This window comes from Muntiacus reevesi, chromosome X, assembly GCF_963930625.1.
Source record: "Muntiacus reevesi chromosome X, mMunRee1.1, whole genome shotgun sequence".
NCBI classification, from domain to species: domain Eukaryota; kingdom Metazoa; phylum Chordata; class Mammalia; order Artiodactyla; family Cervidae; genus Muntiacus; species Muntiacus reevesi.
In genome coordinates this window covers 102,981,219-103,000,959 of record NC_089271.1, presented here as the reverse complement: position 1 = coordinate 103,000,959, position 19,741 = coordinate 102,981,219, and the positions used below count along the sequence as shown (strand labels likewise).

General features: G+C 35.5%; 2 protein-coding genes across 2 annotated transcripts in view; one reads left to right on the top strand and one right to left on the bottom strand.

Moving 5' to 3' along the window:
- Positions 1-15,072, top strand: part of LOC136153834 (probable ATP-dependent RNA helicase DDX4) — a 37,920-nt gene extending 22,848 nt beyond the window's left edge. Inside the window, exons 12-17 of the mRNA XM_065915937.1 lie at positions 333-499; positions 4,719-4,864; positions 11,809-11,908; positions 12,682-12,952; positions 14,222-14,332; positions 14,986-15,072. Coding sequence (XP_065772009.1) covers positions 333-499; positions 4,719-4,864; positions 11,809-11,908; positions 12,682-12,952; positions 14,222-14,332; positions 14,986-15,072 — 882 coding nt within the window. The remainder of the gene's footprint in view (positions 1-332; positions 500-4,718; positions 4,865-11,808; positions 11,909-12,681; positions 12,953-14,221; positions 14,333-14,985) is intronic.
- The window catches only part of LOC136154141 (interleukin-31 receptor subunit alpha-like), an 87,907-nt gene that overhangs the window by 24,315 nt on the left and 43,851 nt on the right, over positions 1-19,741 (bottom strand). The gene's annotated exons all lie outside the window — the stretch shown is intronic.

Here is a 19,741-nt window from a genome sequence, read left to right as displayed (position 1 = left end):
CTTAATAGCTGCATATGGCTACTGGCTAATACTGAAGATATAGAATATTTAAGTGATTACAGAAAGGTCTATTGTGTAATACTGATCTAAATGTTTTGGTTTCTTTCAGTTTTATGAAATGTTTTATAAGACAAAATTGAGAAATGAAATGAACGCTAATATTATTAGCTAACCGTAACAGTGGTCTCATCATTGTATGCATTGATTTCTAATCTTCATCTTTGAGAATATGTTAATAGTTAGACTTGATGAGAATATTTTCATTGAATATATCAACTACTGTACTAACTAGTATGCACTCTCTGCTCTAACCCTTGAAAATATCCTAAAAGATTGGTCTCAGACAAGTCAAATACTTAGTCTTGGATGAAGCTGATCACATGCTGGATATGGGTTTTGGACCAGAGATGAAAAAGTTAATTTCCTGCCCAGGAATGCCGTCAAAGGAACAGCGTCAGACCCTTATGTTCAGTGCAACTTTTCCAGAAGAAATTCAAAGGTAAATTTTTTCTTCTTAGAAGTAGCTGCTGTGTACTAAAATGGTTTTACAGCAGGAGAAACAATGTGAATATCTTATTCTTGAGAGATTATAACATGGATAGTTTAAAAGTAAAAGTATTTCTAAAAAGTTCACTATATTTTTCATTGTTTCTTACCTTAATTCCTGGCTTTGCATTAGCATCACATGTTACTAGTGTATGTGGTTGTGTGAGTGAGAAAATGAGAGCACGTAGCACCTCGCTAGGATTTAGTAAGTGCTTACTAAATGAAATTATTTTTATGGTGGTGCCCCCTCTTTGACCCCAAATTATAGAGTTTGGGGGAATTGAACTTGTGTTAGAAAAAAAATGTATGTACTAATTGTTGACAGATATCTGAGTATCATACATACACTGTGTGGTCTGTGAGTTCTGAGGTTCGCATGACATATTCCTGCGAGAATGGTGACTCTTCTTTCTGCCTGCTAATCCCTTAGCAAGAGGGAACCTGAAGTACCCATACAGCAGGTCTAGCTTATACAGTTCAGTAAAACCCCTGTTTTCTCTGGTGGAACTGTTCTCTCTTTGGGAACCAAGACCTCCAATACTTATAGTTGGTGCAGTGAGCACAATCTCCCATGTGGGTCACTGGGAGTGATGGTAAATGGGCCACTCTAGCTTGTATCCCTTGGTTCCCAGACCCACATGCTCCATAAAGATCTTTGGTTCCTACTGAATGATTGCTTTACTATCTGCTTTTAAATGTTATAAATTGCCTATTATTCCATCTGAAGTCCATTTTTCACATTCTGCATATTCCCTGAACCATTGTGGCATCCATATCCTTGGCTTGCATTTCTACCTGTATGCACTCCCAAACTTATACCTGTAATTTTTGATTGAAGTATAGTTGATTTACAATATTATATTAGTTTCAAGTGTACAACTTAGTAATTTAATATTTTATAAAATATATTCCATACAAAGTTATAAAATGTTAAGTATGTTCCTTATGCTGTACATTCTGTCTTTGTAACTTATTTTATACCTCATAGTTTGTAACTCAATCCTTTTCACCTCTTTTACTATTCTCCTGGTCCCCTCCCTTTTGGTGACCATTGGTTTATTCTCAGTATCTGAGTCTGTTTGTTTTGTTATGTTTGTTCCTTCGTTTTATTTTTTAGATTCCACTTCCAAGTGAAACCATACAGTATTTGCTTTTTTCTGACATATTTTACTAAGTATAATTAAGCTCCGGGTTCATCCATGTTATTGAAGATGGCAAAATTTTCATTATTTTCTGTGGCTGAGTAATATTCCATTGTGTGTGTGTGTACCACATCTTCTTTATGCATTCATCTGTTGATGGACACTTATGTTGTTTTCATATCTTGTCTATTGTAAATAATGCTGCTATGAACATTGGGAAACATGTATCTTTTCATTTTAGTGATTTCATTTTCTTCAGATAGCTACTCAGTAGTGGAATTGCTTCCTAAGGTAGTTGTATTTTGAATTTTTTGAAAAATGCCCATTCTGTTTTCTATAGTGGCTGTGCCAGTTTACGCTCCCACCATCAGTGCATGTGGATTCTCTTTTCTCCACATCTTGCCAACCCTCGTTATTTCTTGTCTTTATGATAATAGCCATTCTGACAGGTGTGCGGTGATATCTCATTGTAGTTTTGATTTGCATTTTCCTGATGATTAGTGTTCTTGAGCATTTTTTCACGTGCCTATTGGCCATCTGTACATCTTATTTGGGATAATGTCTATTCAGGACCTCTGCCCATTTAAAAAACTTGGGTTGTTCGTCTTACGCTATGAAAGAAATCATGAAGAAACCCAAAGACAGTGTACTGATTGGGAGAAGATATTTGTAAACAATATGTTCAATGAGGGATTAATATTCAAACTACATGAAGAAACTTGTATAAGTTAATGTACTAACTTGTATTAGTTAATATTTAAAAAAAAACAACCTGATTATTACCTGTATGCTTAATCTCTCTCCTCGGCTTCAGACTTTTAGATTTAACTCTTCAGGATTATTTTTCCTCTTCGATGAATTACCAGTAACTCATGTTCATCAGGTACAAAATTGAACCTCTTCTTCAACTCCCTCTTTTTATCTTTCCAGTTTTCCTTGTTGGCTTCGAGGTCTTTCGAAACCAAAGTCATCTGAAGCATGTTGATTCCTCCCTCCGCTCTTCAAAAGTATTCAACTTGGCAGTTATCTCTAAAATATTGCAAATTTGTTAGTTTCTTCTCTGTTTACCACCTTATTTTAGGTCCTTTTCAGTTCCCCTCTGCTCATTGATAGTAGCTTTTTAATATGTCTGTAGTTTGACTTTTGGGCTGTTAAAAGTGCAAAACTAAGTCTGATCTTTATCGTCATTTATTTAAAATAAATTCTCCCATGTCTTTCCATTTCCACAGACTAACCAGCTTTTAAATACTTTTATATGTGACAGTTTTTGCTTCATTTGCCACTTTATTCCTTGGGATGATGTTTTCCTGGTTTATTTAGAGTATTTCCTATTGGCTACACAAGCCAAATTCTGTTCCTCTTCATTATTTATCCTTATTTCTTCTTCTGCACAGAGTGCTTTTCCTTAGTCATCCCTGTTTCATGTTCTTGCTTGCTGCTTCCTTAGATCAAGCTTTAAACTTGAAGACTCTTTAAAAAAAAAAAAAAACTTTAAAAGAGGTTTATTTTTTTTAATTATTTTTAATGGTTTTTTTCTTTTTTTAATTTTTTCCATTTATTTTTATTCGATGGAGGCTAATTACTTTACAATATTGTAGTGGGTTTTGCCATACATTGACATGAATCAATAGACATTAATTCATGACATGAATTAATAGACATCATTTCATCCATTTCCTGCCCGTCTTGTAAAGGAACCCTGTGTCTTTTGAAAGAAACTATTTAAAACACTTTGCAGTTTTCTTGTAATATAGTAAGGTCCAATCAATGTTAACTATTGTAGCACTAACTTACTATAGTAAAGCATTGAATAATTAAAATATGTAAATAGTAAACTTAATAAAATATTTTAAATTATAGTAATTGCTTTCATACAGCTATATTTATGCTGTTTGATATGAGCAACACAGGCAGAGACCATCATATTCATCTTTATACACACAATACCTTATACCACATATACCTCACATGAGGCACTCAGTATATATTTTAATGAGTGTAAAGGATGATTGATAATTAAGAATTTCAGATAATGTCAAGGTTTGTGCCTGGATGAAAGGGTTCTTGACTCTAGAAGTAGTGTATGAACAAGAAGTTTTTCTTTTATGGTAAGAGAGCAGATGAAAAAGAAGCAGCAGTGATTTATTAAGATACTAGATCTGCAGAGTTTGAACTATTTTCTTGATATGCTAGGAGATAACTAGAAAGTAAGAAATTGCTATGTAGGAGAGAGGAGGACTGCTCCATGACCTCTCTTTTTTCCTCCCAAACTTGCTCTGTAATTGGCAATTCCGCTGCTCCCCACCCCATGTTGCTGTGATCTAAAGCAGGGCTTCTTCATGATATATTATCCGTGAGTCGTGTGTGTCAGGATGCTGATACCCTCAAACTTTGGGGAGAGCATCTGCAGCTTGGTGTGGCCTAGCCCCTGGCCTGTTCACCTGGTCTCAGTTTTTTCACCAGTTATGCTCTACAGGTATTATCATTTTCTGTGTCATGATGTGAAAAGCATTGACTTAAGATCTGGTTTGCTTAGAATATTATAGTTCATTTGGAGTATACTAATTTAACAGCTCATATTTTCAGGGAACAGCTCTTTTAAATAACATATATGAAGGTGATGAATGAAGAACAGAATTTTTGCTGTAGGTTTGCATTTTAATCTTTAATTAAAAAATTCCTGCTTGTTGTAGTCTGATAGTTTAGCATACTTTTTATTATTGTTGTATACACATTTTCTATAGTTTTGTGTGGTCAGGGCTTCCAGTTGAAATTACTTACCCATCATTTGACACAGACTTTTTCATTTGTAATAAATGTTTTGAAAAATGCTAACATTTTACAATGATATTTGAAAGTAATACTTGGATGATGTAATATCTACCATCTCTTATTATGACTGTTATAATCTGGCTTATAAATGTTATAAGCTGGCTTATAAATGTTGAAGTACCACTTGCAGAAATTCAGTGAATATTATTAGTATTAATAGAAGAGAATAAGTTAAGGAATACTCTTTTGTCTTTCAAGGTTGGCTGGGAAGTTTTTAAAGTCAAATTATTTGTTTGTTGCCGTTGGACAAGTGGGTGGCACATGTACAGATGTTCAGCAGACTATTCTTCAAGTTGGCCAGTACTCAAAAAGAGAAAAACTTGTTGGAATTCTACAAAACATAGGTATATCTTATGTTGATTATCTTTTGTCATGATTTTGATTTTTACAAAAATTACTTTTAGAAATGACTTTAAGATTATTTGGCATGCGTTAAATAAGTTTTCACTGTTTCTTCTTCCTCTAAAGTTCTGTTTATTATGATTTGATTCGTCTATGGGATCACACAGAGTTGGACACGACTGACGTGACTTAGCAGCAGCAGCATAGTCCTTTCTCCTCTATAAGTGTTAAAAAAAGATAGGAGGAGTTTGAGACTTTAACAGTGCTTGACCAAAAACTATTCCAGCAGAAATATATATGTTCTTGTTTTAGAAAATAGAAAGGATTAGTAACGTATCTTTACATCAATCTCTATTTACTCCACTAAAAGTAATATCTTTGTTGTATTTCTAATTCCCAGTTTTTGCTCTCTAAGGCTTCCTGTATTCATATAGTCAAAGAATTTTGTAGCTAGAAGGGACTTTAAAGGTCTAATTCTATTCCTTACAATGTTAATGAGAAACTCTATCCCTCCCTTGAAAAAAGCCAATTTTAATGGAAAGTTGTATTTCTTTGTTTGAGATAGCTTTGGTTTGTGCCTAGAAATAAAATTTTATAATATGGCCATTTTAATATTTTTTGTTGCCTCACAGGCTAAATGTATTATATGGATCCTTTCTCCTCATCCTCCATTTTAAGTGTCTGTTTCAGTTTGAAGTCAGTGTTAGGAATGGGGAATAAAAAGGCAAGAAGCTGTCTAATTTCCAACAATAAGAAAAAGTTGATTTGGAAATGCTTTTAAAAGGCTTCTAGTCTTCAGTTTTTTCTGAGTTTTATATAAAAAAAACTTTTAAAAAACAAATATTCATCTTGAGTTTGAGAAATGTTGTTAGTTTTACTTCATGATATGTTTCATAGCTTGTACTGTTGCATGCAAAATAATATTTGCTGTGTGCCATATACTATTCTGATTGTTTTACATGTGTTCACTCATTTAATCCACAAAACAACCTTCTGAGGGTGGGGTTTGTCATCCTCATTTTAAGATTGTGGGCACTGAAATACAGAGATGTCAGATAACTTGCCCAGTATAAATTGAAGTTCCAAATGCAACAGGAGAGAAGTAATACATGGTTTTGGTGAAGTTAGAGCACATTTGTAGTATAGTTATCCTAAGTCCTTTTTTTTTTTTTTTCATTTATTTTTATTAGTTGGAGGTTAATTACTTTACAATATTGCAGTGGCTTTTGCCATACATTGACATGAATCAGCCATGGATTTACATGTATTCCCCATCCTGATCCCCCCTCCCACCTCCCTTTCCACCCGATCCCTCTGGGTCTCAGTGCACCAGCCCCGAGCACTTTGGTGCACTGGGAAGACAAGTGCTGAAGACTTTATATATGAATTTATGGAATGAAGTTTGAGAATAATTCAGCTGAAGATAGTGTTTCAAAAGTGCTGGTTTCCTTTTGGGAAACCTTTGAGGTCAGCATGTAAGCACTATTGGTATACTTCTATATTATTTGAAAGGGTAGATGTTTTATAGTTCACAATTTATTATTCTTGGTTTCTTTTTATTTTGCATAGAAATGTTATGCTGCATATCATATTTTATATATTTTGTTCATATAAATTTATCTCTTTTTCTAATCATTAACTTAAATCTGGTAGCTTTCCTCTTCTGCTTTTAAAATGAATAGGTTTCATTATTTAATAGTAGTATCAGCTCAGTTCAGTTCAGTCGCTCAGTCATGTCCGACTCTGTGACCCCATGAACCGCAGCACGCCAGGCCTCCCTGTCCATCACCAACTCCCAGAGTTTACTCAAACTCATGTCCATCGACTCGGTGATGCCGTCCAGCCATCTCATCCTCTGTCATCTCTTCTCCTCCTGCCCCCCATCCCTCCCAGCATCAGGGTCTTTTCACATGAGTCAACTCTTCACATCAGGTGGCCAAAGTAATGGAGTTTCACCTTCAACATCAGTCCTACCAATGAACACCCAGGACTGATCTCCTTTAGGATAGACTGGTTGGATCTCCTTGCAGTCCAAGGGACTCTCAAGAGTCTTCTCCAACACCACAGTTCAAAAGCATCAATTCTTCGGTGCTCAGCCTTCTTCACAGTCCAACTCTCACATCCATACATGACCACTGGAAAAACCACAGCCTTGACTAGACGGACTTTGTTGACAAAGTAATGTCTTTGCTTTTTAATATGCTGTCTAGGTTGGTCATAACATTCCTTCCAAGGAGTAAGTGTCTTTTAATTTCATGGCTGCAGTCACCATCTGCAGTGACTTTGGAGCCCAGAAAAGTAAAGTCAGCAGCCACTGCTTCCACTGTTTCCCCATCTATTTGCTGTGAAGTGATGGGACCAGATGCCATGATCTTAGTTTTCTGGATGTTGAGCTTTAAGCCAATTTTGTACTCTCCTCTTGCACTTTCAGCAAGAGGCTCTTTAGTTCTTCTTCATTTTCTGCCATAAGGGTGGTGTCATCTGCATATCTAAGGTTATTGATATTTCTCCTGGCAATCTTGATTCCAGCTTGTGCTTCCTCCAGCCCAGTGTTTCTCATGATGTACTCTGCATATAAGTTAAATAAGCAGGGTGCCAGTATACAGTCATGACATACTCCTTTTCCTATTTGGAACCAGTCTGTTCTTCCATGTCCAGTTTTAACTGTTGCTTCCTGACCTGCATACAGATTTCTCAAGAGGCAGGTCAGGTGGTCTGATATTCCCATCTCTTTCAGAATTTTCCTCAGTTTATTGTGAGCCACACAGTCAAAGGTTTTGGCATAGTCAATAAAGCAGAAATAGATGTTTTCCTGAAACTCTTGCTTTTTTGATGATCCAGTGAATGTTAGCAATTTGATCTCTGCTTTATCTGCCTTTTCTAAAACCAGCTTGAACATCTGGAAGTTCATGGTTCACGTATTGCTGAAGCCTGGCTTGGAGAATTTTGAGCATTACTTTACTAGCATGTGAGATGAGTGCAATTGTGCGGTAGTTTGAGCATTCTTTGGCGTTGCCTTTCTTTGGGATTGGAATGAAAACTGACCTTTTCCAGTCCTGTGGCCACTGCTGAGTTTTCCAAATTTACTGGCATGTTGAGTGCAGCACTTTCACAGAATCATCTTCTAGGATTTGAAATAGCTCAACTGGAATTCCACCACCTCCACTAGCTTTGTTTGTAGTGAATCTTCCTAAGGCCCACTTGACTTCACATTCCAGGATGTCTGGCTCTAGGTGAGTGATCACACTATCGTGATTATCTGGGTCGTGAAGATCTTTTTTGTACAGTTCTTCTGTGTATTCTTACCACCTCTTCTTAATATCTTTTGCTTCTGTTAAGTCTACTTTTATAGCTGATCTTAAAAAAGACAAAATCAAAAGTTGTCAGAGGAGAGTTGAACATTTTACTAGTGTAAGATTACTTAGTTCTTAGGCAGTAAGTTAATTGAAATGACAAAGCATTTAAAAATAAGAGTAGAAGATAACGTGGTTATAAAGAACAAAAGCTCTTTCATAAAGGTCTTTTTCTCTTTAAACAACCAAAGACATAATAAAGTCAAAAGAATCTCTGCTATATAGGCTGATTATAAGGAACAGAACGAAGAAAGAAGAACCTTTCATATTGTAAGTAAAGGCATTAAACAGTAAATCAGGAAATAGTTCCGTGCAAATTGATTGAATTTGTTGACATTTTAACATATTTCATCCTTTTTTTTTTTTCTTTTTTTGGGGGTCTTTCCTGGTGGCTCAGTGGTAAAGAATCAGCCTGCAGTGTAGGATACGCAGGAGATGGTTTTGATCCCTAGGTCACGTAGATGCCCCCTGGAGGAGGACATGGCAGCCTACTGCAGTATTCTTGCCTGGAGAATCCCATGGACAGAGTTGCCTGGCAGGCTACAGTCCATGGTGTCGGAAAGAGTCGGACACCACTGAAGTGACTTAAGACAAGCACATAGCTTTTTTGTAATAGTCAGATATTATAAACTGGTATAAAATTCAGTTTCCAAGTTTTATCTTTCATTGTGCATTTTTCACATTCTGGAGCAAACTGACACTTTAGGACAAAATGAATCCTTCTCAGGTTCCCTGAGATGCTCTCAAGGAGTCTGTGAGGTAAAAACAATTTTCATAATTATACTAAAATTATTTTAACATGCAGAATGTTCCAGTAAATATTTTTAAAAAAAAATTTTGTTTTAGTTTTCAGGATCGTAAATGTTAGTTGTTAAAACCCACGTAGCTAAAACTCTTTGGGATTGTTGATAATTTTTTGAGTTTAAAAGAGTCATAGACCAAAATTTTGAGAGCTGCAACTTTACGGAAATTTTGCTTTTTCTTTCCTTGAAAAATAAATGCAAAAATGGCTGTTCATGTCAATGTAATGCAAAAATCACTACAATATTGTAAAGCAATTAGCCTCCAACTAATAAAGATAAATGAAAAAAAAATTAAAAAAAAAAAAACCAGTGTATGTTTCTTGGTCAATATTACTCCTTGTATAGTCTCGACCACTTAGGTTAATTATTACTTTTAACCAAAGTTCACTTCTGTTTCATAGAGAAAACTAGAGGCAGGGATGGACAGTTGAGAGATACCATACAGAGACATTGAGGCTGACTACCAGAACTCATGAACTTTCTATCCTACTTTCTACACCGCACATATCCCTTTACACTTAAAGTAGCAAAATTCAGTATCTTCCTTATTATGACTCAGAGATATTTCCTCTCTATAATATATGAAAAACAACAAGCAAATTCTATCCTAAATATTCAGTGATTGTCAGTTTAATTCACTCAGTATAGTCTACTGTTTTAACTTAACCATAAAGCCAAAGATCCTGGAAATTATCTTCAGATGACAGTATGCAAAACAGTAGATAATGTTGAATAGTCAGTTTAGTTGAACACAGATTTACATTTTCATACAGTTAAACATTATGGAGAACATTAATTTGATTGGCAAATCTTCATACATTAAGAAAAACCCAAGTAAAGTAAGATATGTTTGTTTTCTACTCAACACTGATAAACTGGAGAAAGGACATGCATATTTTTAAAACCAAAGTTATTAAGTTAAGTCTTGTTTATCAAAAGTTTCACTTATTTATGAGAACTTGGGATCTTAAAATATTTCTGCTTAGTTGCTATAGGAAGAGTTTTTAATTTGATATAGAGTCGGTGCTTAGTTGCTTCAGTCGTGTCCCACTCTCTGCGACGCTTTGAACCATGGCCTGCCAGGCCCCTCTGTCCATGGGATTCTCCAGGCAAGAATATTGGAGTGGGTTGCCATTTCCTTCTCCAATAGTTAGAGTATTGTGAGTCAATTTCTCTATTTTCTGGGAATTTTAGATTTCTGGAATTTTTAGAATCATAGTTTTTAGAATTATGGATTTCTAGAAATTCTCTAATTTATTTGTGTAAACCAGTCAGAATTGAGCTCCTTTAAGAGGCTTTATGTTTGTTAATACTCGTCCATAGAGTATTAACATAAAGATTATGTACAGTGGTAGATAAACCTCTTTCTGAATTGTAGATACATAAAAAGCTGATAGCTTCAGTTCTGTCGCTTAAGCTATAGGTCAAGAATGTACAAAGAAATAGAAAAAATTGCAATTTGGCTACCAGAGCTAGTATTCTTTTTAGATTCTTAATAAACTTTAGTTCATAATGGACCAACAAAATGAATTCTGTATTATTTTTCACCTCACAGAATAAGTAGTTGTAATTCATTAATCCATCTACAAAGATCACAAAATGGTCTGATCATAAAACTAAATTTTCATTATCTCTGCCACTGAAGGGATATAGCTTATTACCTGAACTAGAAAAAAATCCGAACTTTTTAGTAGAGGAAAAAACAGAGAAAGTGTCAGCGGAGTTAAATTTTTATTACCATTTTGGGATTCACACTGGGGGACCAGGAAAAGATGAGATCAGGGCTTTAAGCTGCATAGTAGTATTATGTACCTGACTGTATCAAATGAATCAGTTTTGGCATTGGGCATCTTGATGATCTCCAAAACTGTTGAAAGATAATTTTTGATAAAACATAAAATGATGACTCATTAATAAAATGACTATGTCTCAAGGATATAGCTCATTTATTACTATGAGAATCAGTTATTCTCTTGATTTCCTACCTGGTTGTTGATATCTGAGATTAAATATCACCTTTAAAACCTTCCTTTCTTGCAATCCTACTATGTCACTTAGGAAGTTCCATTCAGTATCTTGCCTGGAGAATTCCAAGGACAGAAGAGCCTGGTGGGCTATAGTCCATGGGGTCACAAGGAAACAATCGGACACGACTGAGCGACTAAGACTCACTCCAGTTGTTCAGACACAAAAATATGAGGCATCATTGGTTTCTTTCTCCAGTGTACATATCTGATCTGTTAGCAGAGTCCTCTTGTTTCTGGAGAAAGAAATCAAAGATGCCTCATATTGGGGATTAAGGGGTTTGAATTGAGATCATGTTGAAACATAGAATATTGTAGAGTTTGTCAGCCCTGGGTTGAATGCAATAGTTATGAATGCCTCTGGCAGTCAAGGTAGAATAAAAGATTGTATGACCATGGGACGAACAAAGGCATTGATTTATAGAGAGGGAAATGAAGGGCCTGAGCCAAATTTGGAACTGCTAAGAGTTGGCAGGTAGATATCATTTATCTTTCCCTAAGTCTCTACTTATTGGTTGGCCTATGAAGGCAAAGCGCAAGCAGCTGTTTTTCTTTCTTTTTTCTTCTTTAGTCATAAAGTAGAAAAAAGTCCTTGTCTCTCTGTCTTTGACATTCATCCACTCAGGAAATATTTGAATTGCTCTTACCTATCAGGCCTGAGTTTAGGTGCTGGGAATATAGTGGTGGATAAGACAGTTTCCTGCTCACCCTATGCATTTTTTTTCTTTTCCTAATTTTGTAATTTGAATGTTTCATTGTCTTGTAGGTGATGAAAGAACTATGGTCTTTGTTGAAACTAAGAAAAAAGCAGATTTTATTGCCACTTTTCTTTGTCAAGAAAGAATATCAACAACAAGTATTCATGGGTGAGTAGGTTATGATGATTTCCTAGTAAGGAGGGAACTTCTATTTGTCATTTGTTATGAAATGTTGGTATATTTAACTAGTAGAAAAACCTGGAATTAGGATTTCAAGATCTAACTATTATTCTTCATCTTTTAAGTTTTTATAAGAACCAAGTGGCAGGGATGGGTGAGTTAGAAGTATCTTAGGTTCCTCATCATGATTGTCAAGCGATCTCACTTAAAAGTCTCTCTGATCCTTAGATCTAGGTGTTTATTCAGCTAAATCTATTCAATGCTTGATATTTTTTTTCATTGGAGTCCTCAAAAATGTCATATTAACACAACTTCATTGGTACTTTACTAGAAGATCTAAAATATTAATCAGTGAATATGTGGAATTTAGAGATTATACTTTTAAAAAATCAGTAATTTTTGAGAAAGCATTCGATCAGGTAGTTGTTTATTTTTTGTCAAAACTAGAAAGAGTTTATTAGTGGGTAAGATTTGATGTTTGTCATATTTGGGTCTGTATTTTGGCTGTAGGTAATAGCTGTCACCTTACTTCATCTGCAAATGGGGTTAATCGTCCTAACCTCAAAGTGTTATTGTGAGAATTAAATGATGACTTAAAAGAAATTAGTATAATACTTTGTATGTAAGAAGTAGACATTAATGTTAAATGTTGCTATTTTTTTTTTTACTGTTATTAAAAAAATCTATCCGCTGAACTTTAATGGTTCTCTTTAATAATTTTCTTAAGGGCTGTTCTAATACATGCTTTGTTTTCTTTCAAGTGATCGTGAACAGAGAGAGAGAGAGCAAGCTCTTGGAGATTTCCGCTGTGGAAAGTGCCCCGTTCTTGTTGCTACTTCAGTAGCTGCACGAGGGCTGGATATTGAAAATGTTCAGCATGTTATTAACTTTGATCTTCCTTCTACCATTGATGAATATGTTTATCGAATTGGGCGTACTGGTCGTTGTGGAAATACTGGCAGAGCTATTTCCTTTTTTGATCTGGAATCAGATAGCCATTTAGCACAGCCTCTAGTGAAAGTGCTATCAGATGTAAGTTTTTAATTTTTAAAACTGAATGGATAGTGTTCTTACCTTGTCATTGAAAGCGGACATTTTATATATATATATGGATTTTCAGTTCAGTTGCTCAGTCATGTCCGACTCTTTGAGACTCCATGGACTGCAGTATGCCAGGCTTCCCTGTCCATCACCACCTCCCAGAGCTTACTCAAACTCATGTTCATTGAGTTGGTGATGCCATTCAACCATCTCATCCTCTGTCGTCCCCTTCTCCTCCTCCCTTCAATCTTTGCCAGCATCAGGGTCTTTTCCAATGAGTCAGTTCTTCACATCAGGTGGCCAGAGTATTGGAGCTTCAGTATCTGTCCTTCCAATGAATATTCAGGACTGATTTCCTGGTTGACTGGTTTGATCTCCTTGTAGTCCAAGAGACTCTCAAGAGTCTTCTTCAACACCACAGTTCAAAAGCATCAATTCTTCGGCACTCAGTTTTCATTAAAGTCCACCTCTCATATCCTTACATGACTACTGAAGAAACCATAGCTTTGACTAGACAGACCCTTGTTGGCAAAGTAATGTCTCTGCTTTTTAATATGCTATCTAGGTTGGTCATAGCTTTTCTTCCAAGGAGCAAGCATCTTTAAATTCCATGGCTGTAGTCACCATCTGCAGTGATTTTGGAGCCCCCCCAAAAAATAAAGTCTCTCACTGTTTCCATTGCTTCCCCATCTGTTTGCCATGAATTGCTGGGACTGGAAGCCATGATCTTAGTTTTCTGAATGTTGAGCTTTAAGCCAACTTTTTCACTCTCCTCTTTCACTTTCATCAAGAGGTTCTTTATTTCTTCTTTGCTTCCTGCTGTAAGGGTGGTGTCATCTGCATATCTGAGGTTATTGATATTTCTCTGGGCAATCTTGATTCTACCTTGTGCTTCATCCAGCCCAGTGTTTCTCATGATGTACTCTGCAGGTAAGTTAAGTAAGCAGTGTGATGATATACAGCCTTGACGTACTCCTTTTCCTATTTGGAACCAGTGTGTTGTTCCATGTTCAGTTCTAACTGTTGCTTCTTGACCTCCATACAGATTTCTCAGGAGGCAGGTCTGGTGGTCTGGTATTCCCTTCTCTTTCAGAGTTTTCCGCAGTTTTTTGTGATCCACACAGTCAAAGGCTTTGGTGTAGTCAATAAAGCAGAAGATGTTTATCTAGAACTCTCTTGCTTTTCTGAAGGAAAGGTAAACATGTGAAACATTTGAGATTTTTATGCATGTTGTTTATGAAGTTAATTTTTTTTTTTAAGGCTCAACAGGATGTTCCTGCCTGGTTAGAAGAAATTGCCTTTAGTACATATGGTCCTGGCTTCAGTAGTAGGACAAGAGGAAATGTGTTTGCATCAGTTGATACTAGAAAGGTTAGTTGAGGGGGAAAATTTAGAAATTGGCTTCTTGTTATTTACTCTTTGTAAATGTTGCACTTAATATTGTGAAGTAACTATAACAATAACTTAAGCCATTATTTTCATGCTTGGAAGATTAATGTTTCTCTAAAAATTTTATGTACATATATAGTTTTGGTCTTAAAGGGGAGGAATTTAATTTAATTATGCTCAAACACTTTCCTTTCCCATTTTAAATTCTAATTTAGGATCTTCTGAGATTTTCGTAGTAATTCTTTATTTTTTGAATTCTGACCACATTATTTAGGTAAGACGAGATAATAGCAGTGTGGTTACATATCTTTTCTATTGTGTCAGTCTAGGCAACATAATTTTTATACAGAAACAATGGGCATACTAGTCATTAAGTATTTATGCTTATTCATTAAAGTGAAGAGCTTTGTTTTTCCATTTGCCAAAACTATTGGCTTACATTTTTTCTTGAAATACTCTGCAATTTAAACTTCCTAGGTTGATATGGACCTTTTGTCAAATAGATTGGATTCAGTGAGAATGAAATTTTTTGTTTGGGGAAGAAATGGTAGACAGCTTGAGTCCTAGCTATCAGTCTAGGTAGTGTAACTTTTAACGCTACATAAAATTAAATGTTTGTTTGTTTCTCTTTTAAGAATTACCTCCACAGGAGCTCTTTGAACACAGCAGGGTTTTCTTCATCACAAGCTCCTAATCCAGTAGATGATGAGTCATGGGATTAAAACGAAAATAACCTGCAAGTTTGTGGTACAGTTTTGATGCAGAGAAGAAAGTGGTTTTGATTTTTGATTTTTTAAGACAAAAGTATGAAACCTTGCATCTCCTATCCTTCTCTTTGTACTCCCACCCTTAAAAAAAATCCTTACTGACTAGTTATGTGAAATGCTGAAAGTTACAACGGTGCAATTACTAATACAAATGGTGTTAACCAGAAAGATTAAAACATTCTAAATGTCTTGCCTATTTCTATTGTATTCTTCAAGGGTTTTAGACATACTTCATGTCTAAATGCCATGTCTTAGTATAGTGTTTATTGATCCTAGAGCAAACAGGATTATAGGATACACTTTTGGTTAAAAATTATTGGGTTCTATTTTTGCTTAAAAGGAGCCTTTAAACAATAGTGTGTCACTGAAATGGAATGACATGATTTTCATGATAGAAACAGTGAAAGACAAGCTGTTAAAAGCAATTTTGATTTTATATCATCAGATGTGTGATGAACATGGTTGAATGTTTGCAACGTGAACTCTGTACTCAATGATACAACTGTTTGTATTTATAATATACAGACTTCTCCTTAAAAATAAAGAATGATGCTGTTCTCTAGAAACATCCCACCCTCTCCTTCTCCCTGATCCATGTCAATGTATGACAAAAACCACTACAATATTGTAAAGTAATTAGCCTCCAACTAATAAAAAGAAATGAAAAAAAAAAAAAAAAAGGATGAAGCTCTTTCCCCCCCTAAGTTTTCCAACAGCACGTTTAATTTTTCTTGTTACAGATTATAGTTCTCAACTCTTCTATTTTGAAATTATGAGGCTTGTGAAGCCAATGAAGTGAAAAGTCTTATATAAATTGAATATGTATAATATACATTAATACACAGATGCAGTAATGAAAATCATTCTTTGAGCTCAAACTATATCAACAGAAACAGTGTTGTTCACTCTTGCCATACTTAATTTTTTTATATTTTAATATTGAGGGTGAAAACTTTTTTTCACTTCCCATTATGTATCTTAAATTTGCTGTGTCTACGTGTACCCCAGTGTTCATCGCAGCACTGTTTACAATAGCCAGGACACGGAAGCAACCTAGATGTCCGTCGGCAGACGAGTGGATAAGAAAGCTGTGGTACATATACACAATCGAATATTACTCAGCTATTAAAAAGAATGCATTTGAATCAATTCTAATGAGGTGGATGAAACTGGAGCCTATTATACAGAGTTAAGTGAGTCAGAAAGAAAAACACCAATACAGTACGGTAACGCATATATGTGGAATTTAGAAAGATGGTAACGATAAACCTTTATGCGAGACAGGAAAAGAGACACAGATGTAAAGAACAGACTTTTGGACTCTGTGGGAGAAGGCAAGGGTGGGATGATTTGAGAGAATAGCATTGAAACGTGTATATTATCATATGTGAAATAGATCGCCAGTCCAGGTTCGATGCATGAGACAGGGTGCTCAGGGCTGGTGTACTGGGATGACCCTGAGGGATGGGATGGGGAGGGAGTTGGGAGGGAGGGTCAGGATGGGGAACACATGTACATGCATGGCTGATTCATGTGAATGTATGACAAAAACCACCACAATGTTGTAAAGTAATTAGTCTGCAATTAAAATAAATTAAAGAGTAATAATTTAAAAAAGAGGGAAGAAGGGCAAACAAAAGCTTACTGTGTCTAGATTGTAAGAAATTCTTACTAAATCATTAAATAAATGAACCAAAATATTAACATAAAGCAAGTGAGACATAAACACAGGGGGACAAAAATAATCCGTTTCAGGTGTATGTTATTATTCACTTAGAATATCCAAAGCATCATTTCCTGAACATGTATGTCTTGTTATAGGAATTTTGGTTAGTAAATGAGGCATTGCAATTTAAAAGAGGAATGGAACATTCAACAGATTCTTCTGGGATAACTAGATGCCTACCCTCATGCCATGTTAAAAATCAACCCTGTGTGACATGTAAAAATTACAACTACAAAAAATACAGTTAAATATTAAACCTTTGACTTGGGAATGAGAGTTGACATTAAGCTCAGGACAGAAATCATGAAGGAAACAATAGATTTGATCACAACAGAATTAGTTGCTTATATAGAAAAGGTAAACAGAAAAGGAAAAATATCACTATGACTATAGCGGATTATCAGCATATAGTTATTTATATATGTGGGTCTGTAGGAAAACTGTTAGACAAATACACAAAGAACAGACAACTCAAAATGAGAAGTTTAGTTAAAAAGAATAAGCGACAGAAATTCCCTGGGAATCCAGTGATTAGGATCCCATGCTTTCACTGCCAAAGACCTGGGTTTGATCCCTGATTGGGGGTACTAAGATCCTGCAAGCGAAAAAATAAACAGGATATATTTAACTTAATACTGTGAATCTCACTTCCGGGAAAGGCTAAATGAAAGTGTTTGCACCATTAGTTGTTTTGTCTGTATGTCTTAATTGTCTCTTCCAGTTTTGTTTACAAAGAGAATTTATAGGTCATTTCTTTTTTTATTACCTCAAATAGCTTCTTGGTCATAGCCTGATTGCCTTAAAACTATTTTGAGTCATGCTTGATTTATCAAATTTACCATCAGAGCAATACTGAAACAAATGTAAAGAGAAAGTCACACGTTATACCATCATAACAAGCCAACTATAAATGTCCAAATGTTCATCTACTTTCCTTATTTCTGAGTATAGATTTGAAAATTTTCCTTAAAAAATATCAAAGTAACAGATACACATATGACTAGAAAATAAAATTCTGTAGAAGGATTATAATAGAGCAATATCCTGCTGCCTCTCCCTTTCTAAATTGCTATTCCATATCCCACAGTTTACTGACTGTGCATGGTAAAGACCACTCACCTCATTCTCCCTTCTTTGGTAACTTTTTCCCAATTTTATTGAGATGCAGTTAATATATAGCACTGTGTAAGTTAGGGCATATAGCATATGGTTTTGCTTATACTGTATTGTGAAATGATTACTGCAATAAGTTTAGTCAGCATCCATCATCTTATAGTAGATAAAAAGAGAAAAGAAGAAAAAAATTGGTAACTTTAATATAGTTAGAAGTATACTTTGTGAGATGATAAAGACACCCTACTTCTGTTTTTACACTGCAACATCTGTAAACTATACATTTACATTTCCAAAGTTAACATCTGCATTCTGTGACAAAGCTCTCTTGTTATATCTACAAGTTGGTTCTAAAACTGAAAATCAATAGGGTTCACATTATATAATTTGTTCTCTGCATGGGCCAGTTAACATTGTCTGATTATCTTTCCTTTACTATTTATCCAATTTTGTCACCTCTGTGTTTCTAGGGACAATTACTATAAATATTTCACAGACCAATTTGCTTTAATTTTGGATAAACTCTTAGAGCAGTTTGCTTACCCTATAGTTCTATTGTCTTTCTCTTTTTGGGAGAAGAAATACGTGCTTTTCATCGTAATATTTTCTGTGCTCAGAGTTAGTGTCTGGAAGCTAGATCCCCAAAGATGTTAATGTTCTTAAATTTTATAATGAGTGGACCTTTCAATTCTAGAGTATTTGGTGTGCTTTGCAGATCATACTTTTCTGACTCTGGGAGTGTGTTGTATTTCTTTGATAATTTTCCCTAGATTTTCTTTGTTCTTTATGGAACTTCTGTTGATAATCAGATGCAGCTGCTGTTGCTGCTGAGTCACATCAGTTGTGTCCGACTCTGTGCGACGCCATAGACGGCAGCCCACCAGGCTCCCGTCCCTGGGATTCTCCAGGCAAGAATACTGGAGCATGTTGTCATTTCCCGCTCCAGTGCTTGAAAGTGAAAAGTGAAAGTGAAGTCACTCAGTCGTGTCGGACTCTGTGACCCCAAGGACTGTAGCCTACCAGGCTCCTCCGTCCATGGGATTTTCCAGGCAAGAGTACTAGAGTGGGTTGCCATTGCCTTCTCCAATCAGATGCTAGAACTACAAAATTAATCTCTTAAGTCTTCTGTCTTTCATGTTTTTTCATCTTTTTGCTTATGTTCTGGTAGAATACTATCTTTAAATCTTTTTTATGTACATTTTTTAGCAATTATATTTTATTTCCAATAACTATCTTATTTTCTTTTGTTTTTCCAAGTGTTGCTTAATAGTGAATTTTCTACTTCATTAATGCTTGTTTAATCCCTGGAATTTAACCTGAGAAATCTTCTTTATTTTTTTTTAACATTTTGTGTTTGTTTTCCTGCTGCTTGATATCAGAAATCTTTAGCCTTTATCAACTTTAAGTTGTTATGGTATATAGAATGCTGGCTTTAGGCAAATTCAGTAATCTGTTCGTTTTTGTGCCTTCCTGCCAACTGCTAGAGTCTAGTGACCTCTCCTCCTCTATCTGTTTATTGAGGCCTCTTCTCAAGTGAGTGCCTAGTCACTTTTGTCAGTAGCGTCCAACTCTCTGCGTCCCCATGGACTGTGTAGCCTGTCAGGCTCCTCTGTCTAGGTAATTTTCCAGGCAAGAATACTGGAGTGGGTTGCCATTTCCTACTCCGGGGATCTTCCCGACTGGAAATGAATCTGTCTCTCTCCAGTCTCCTGCATTGAGAGGTGGATTGTTAACCACTAGCGCCACCTGAAAAGGCATAGGTTAAGATGTGAATAATAAAGCTTA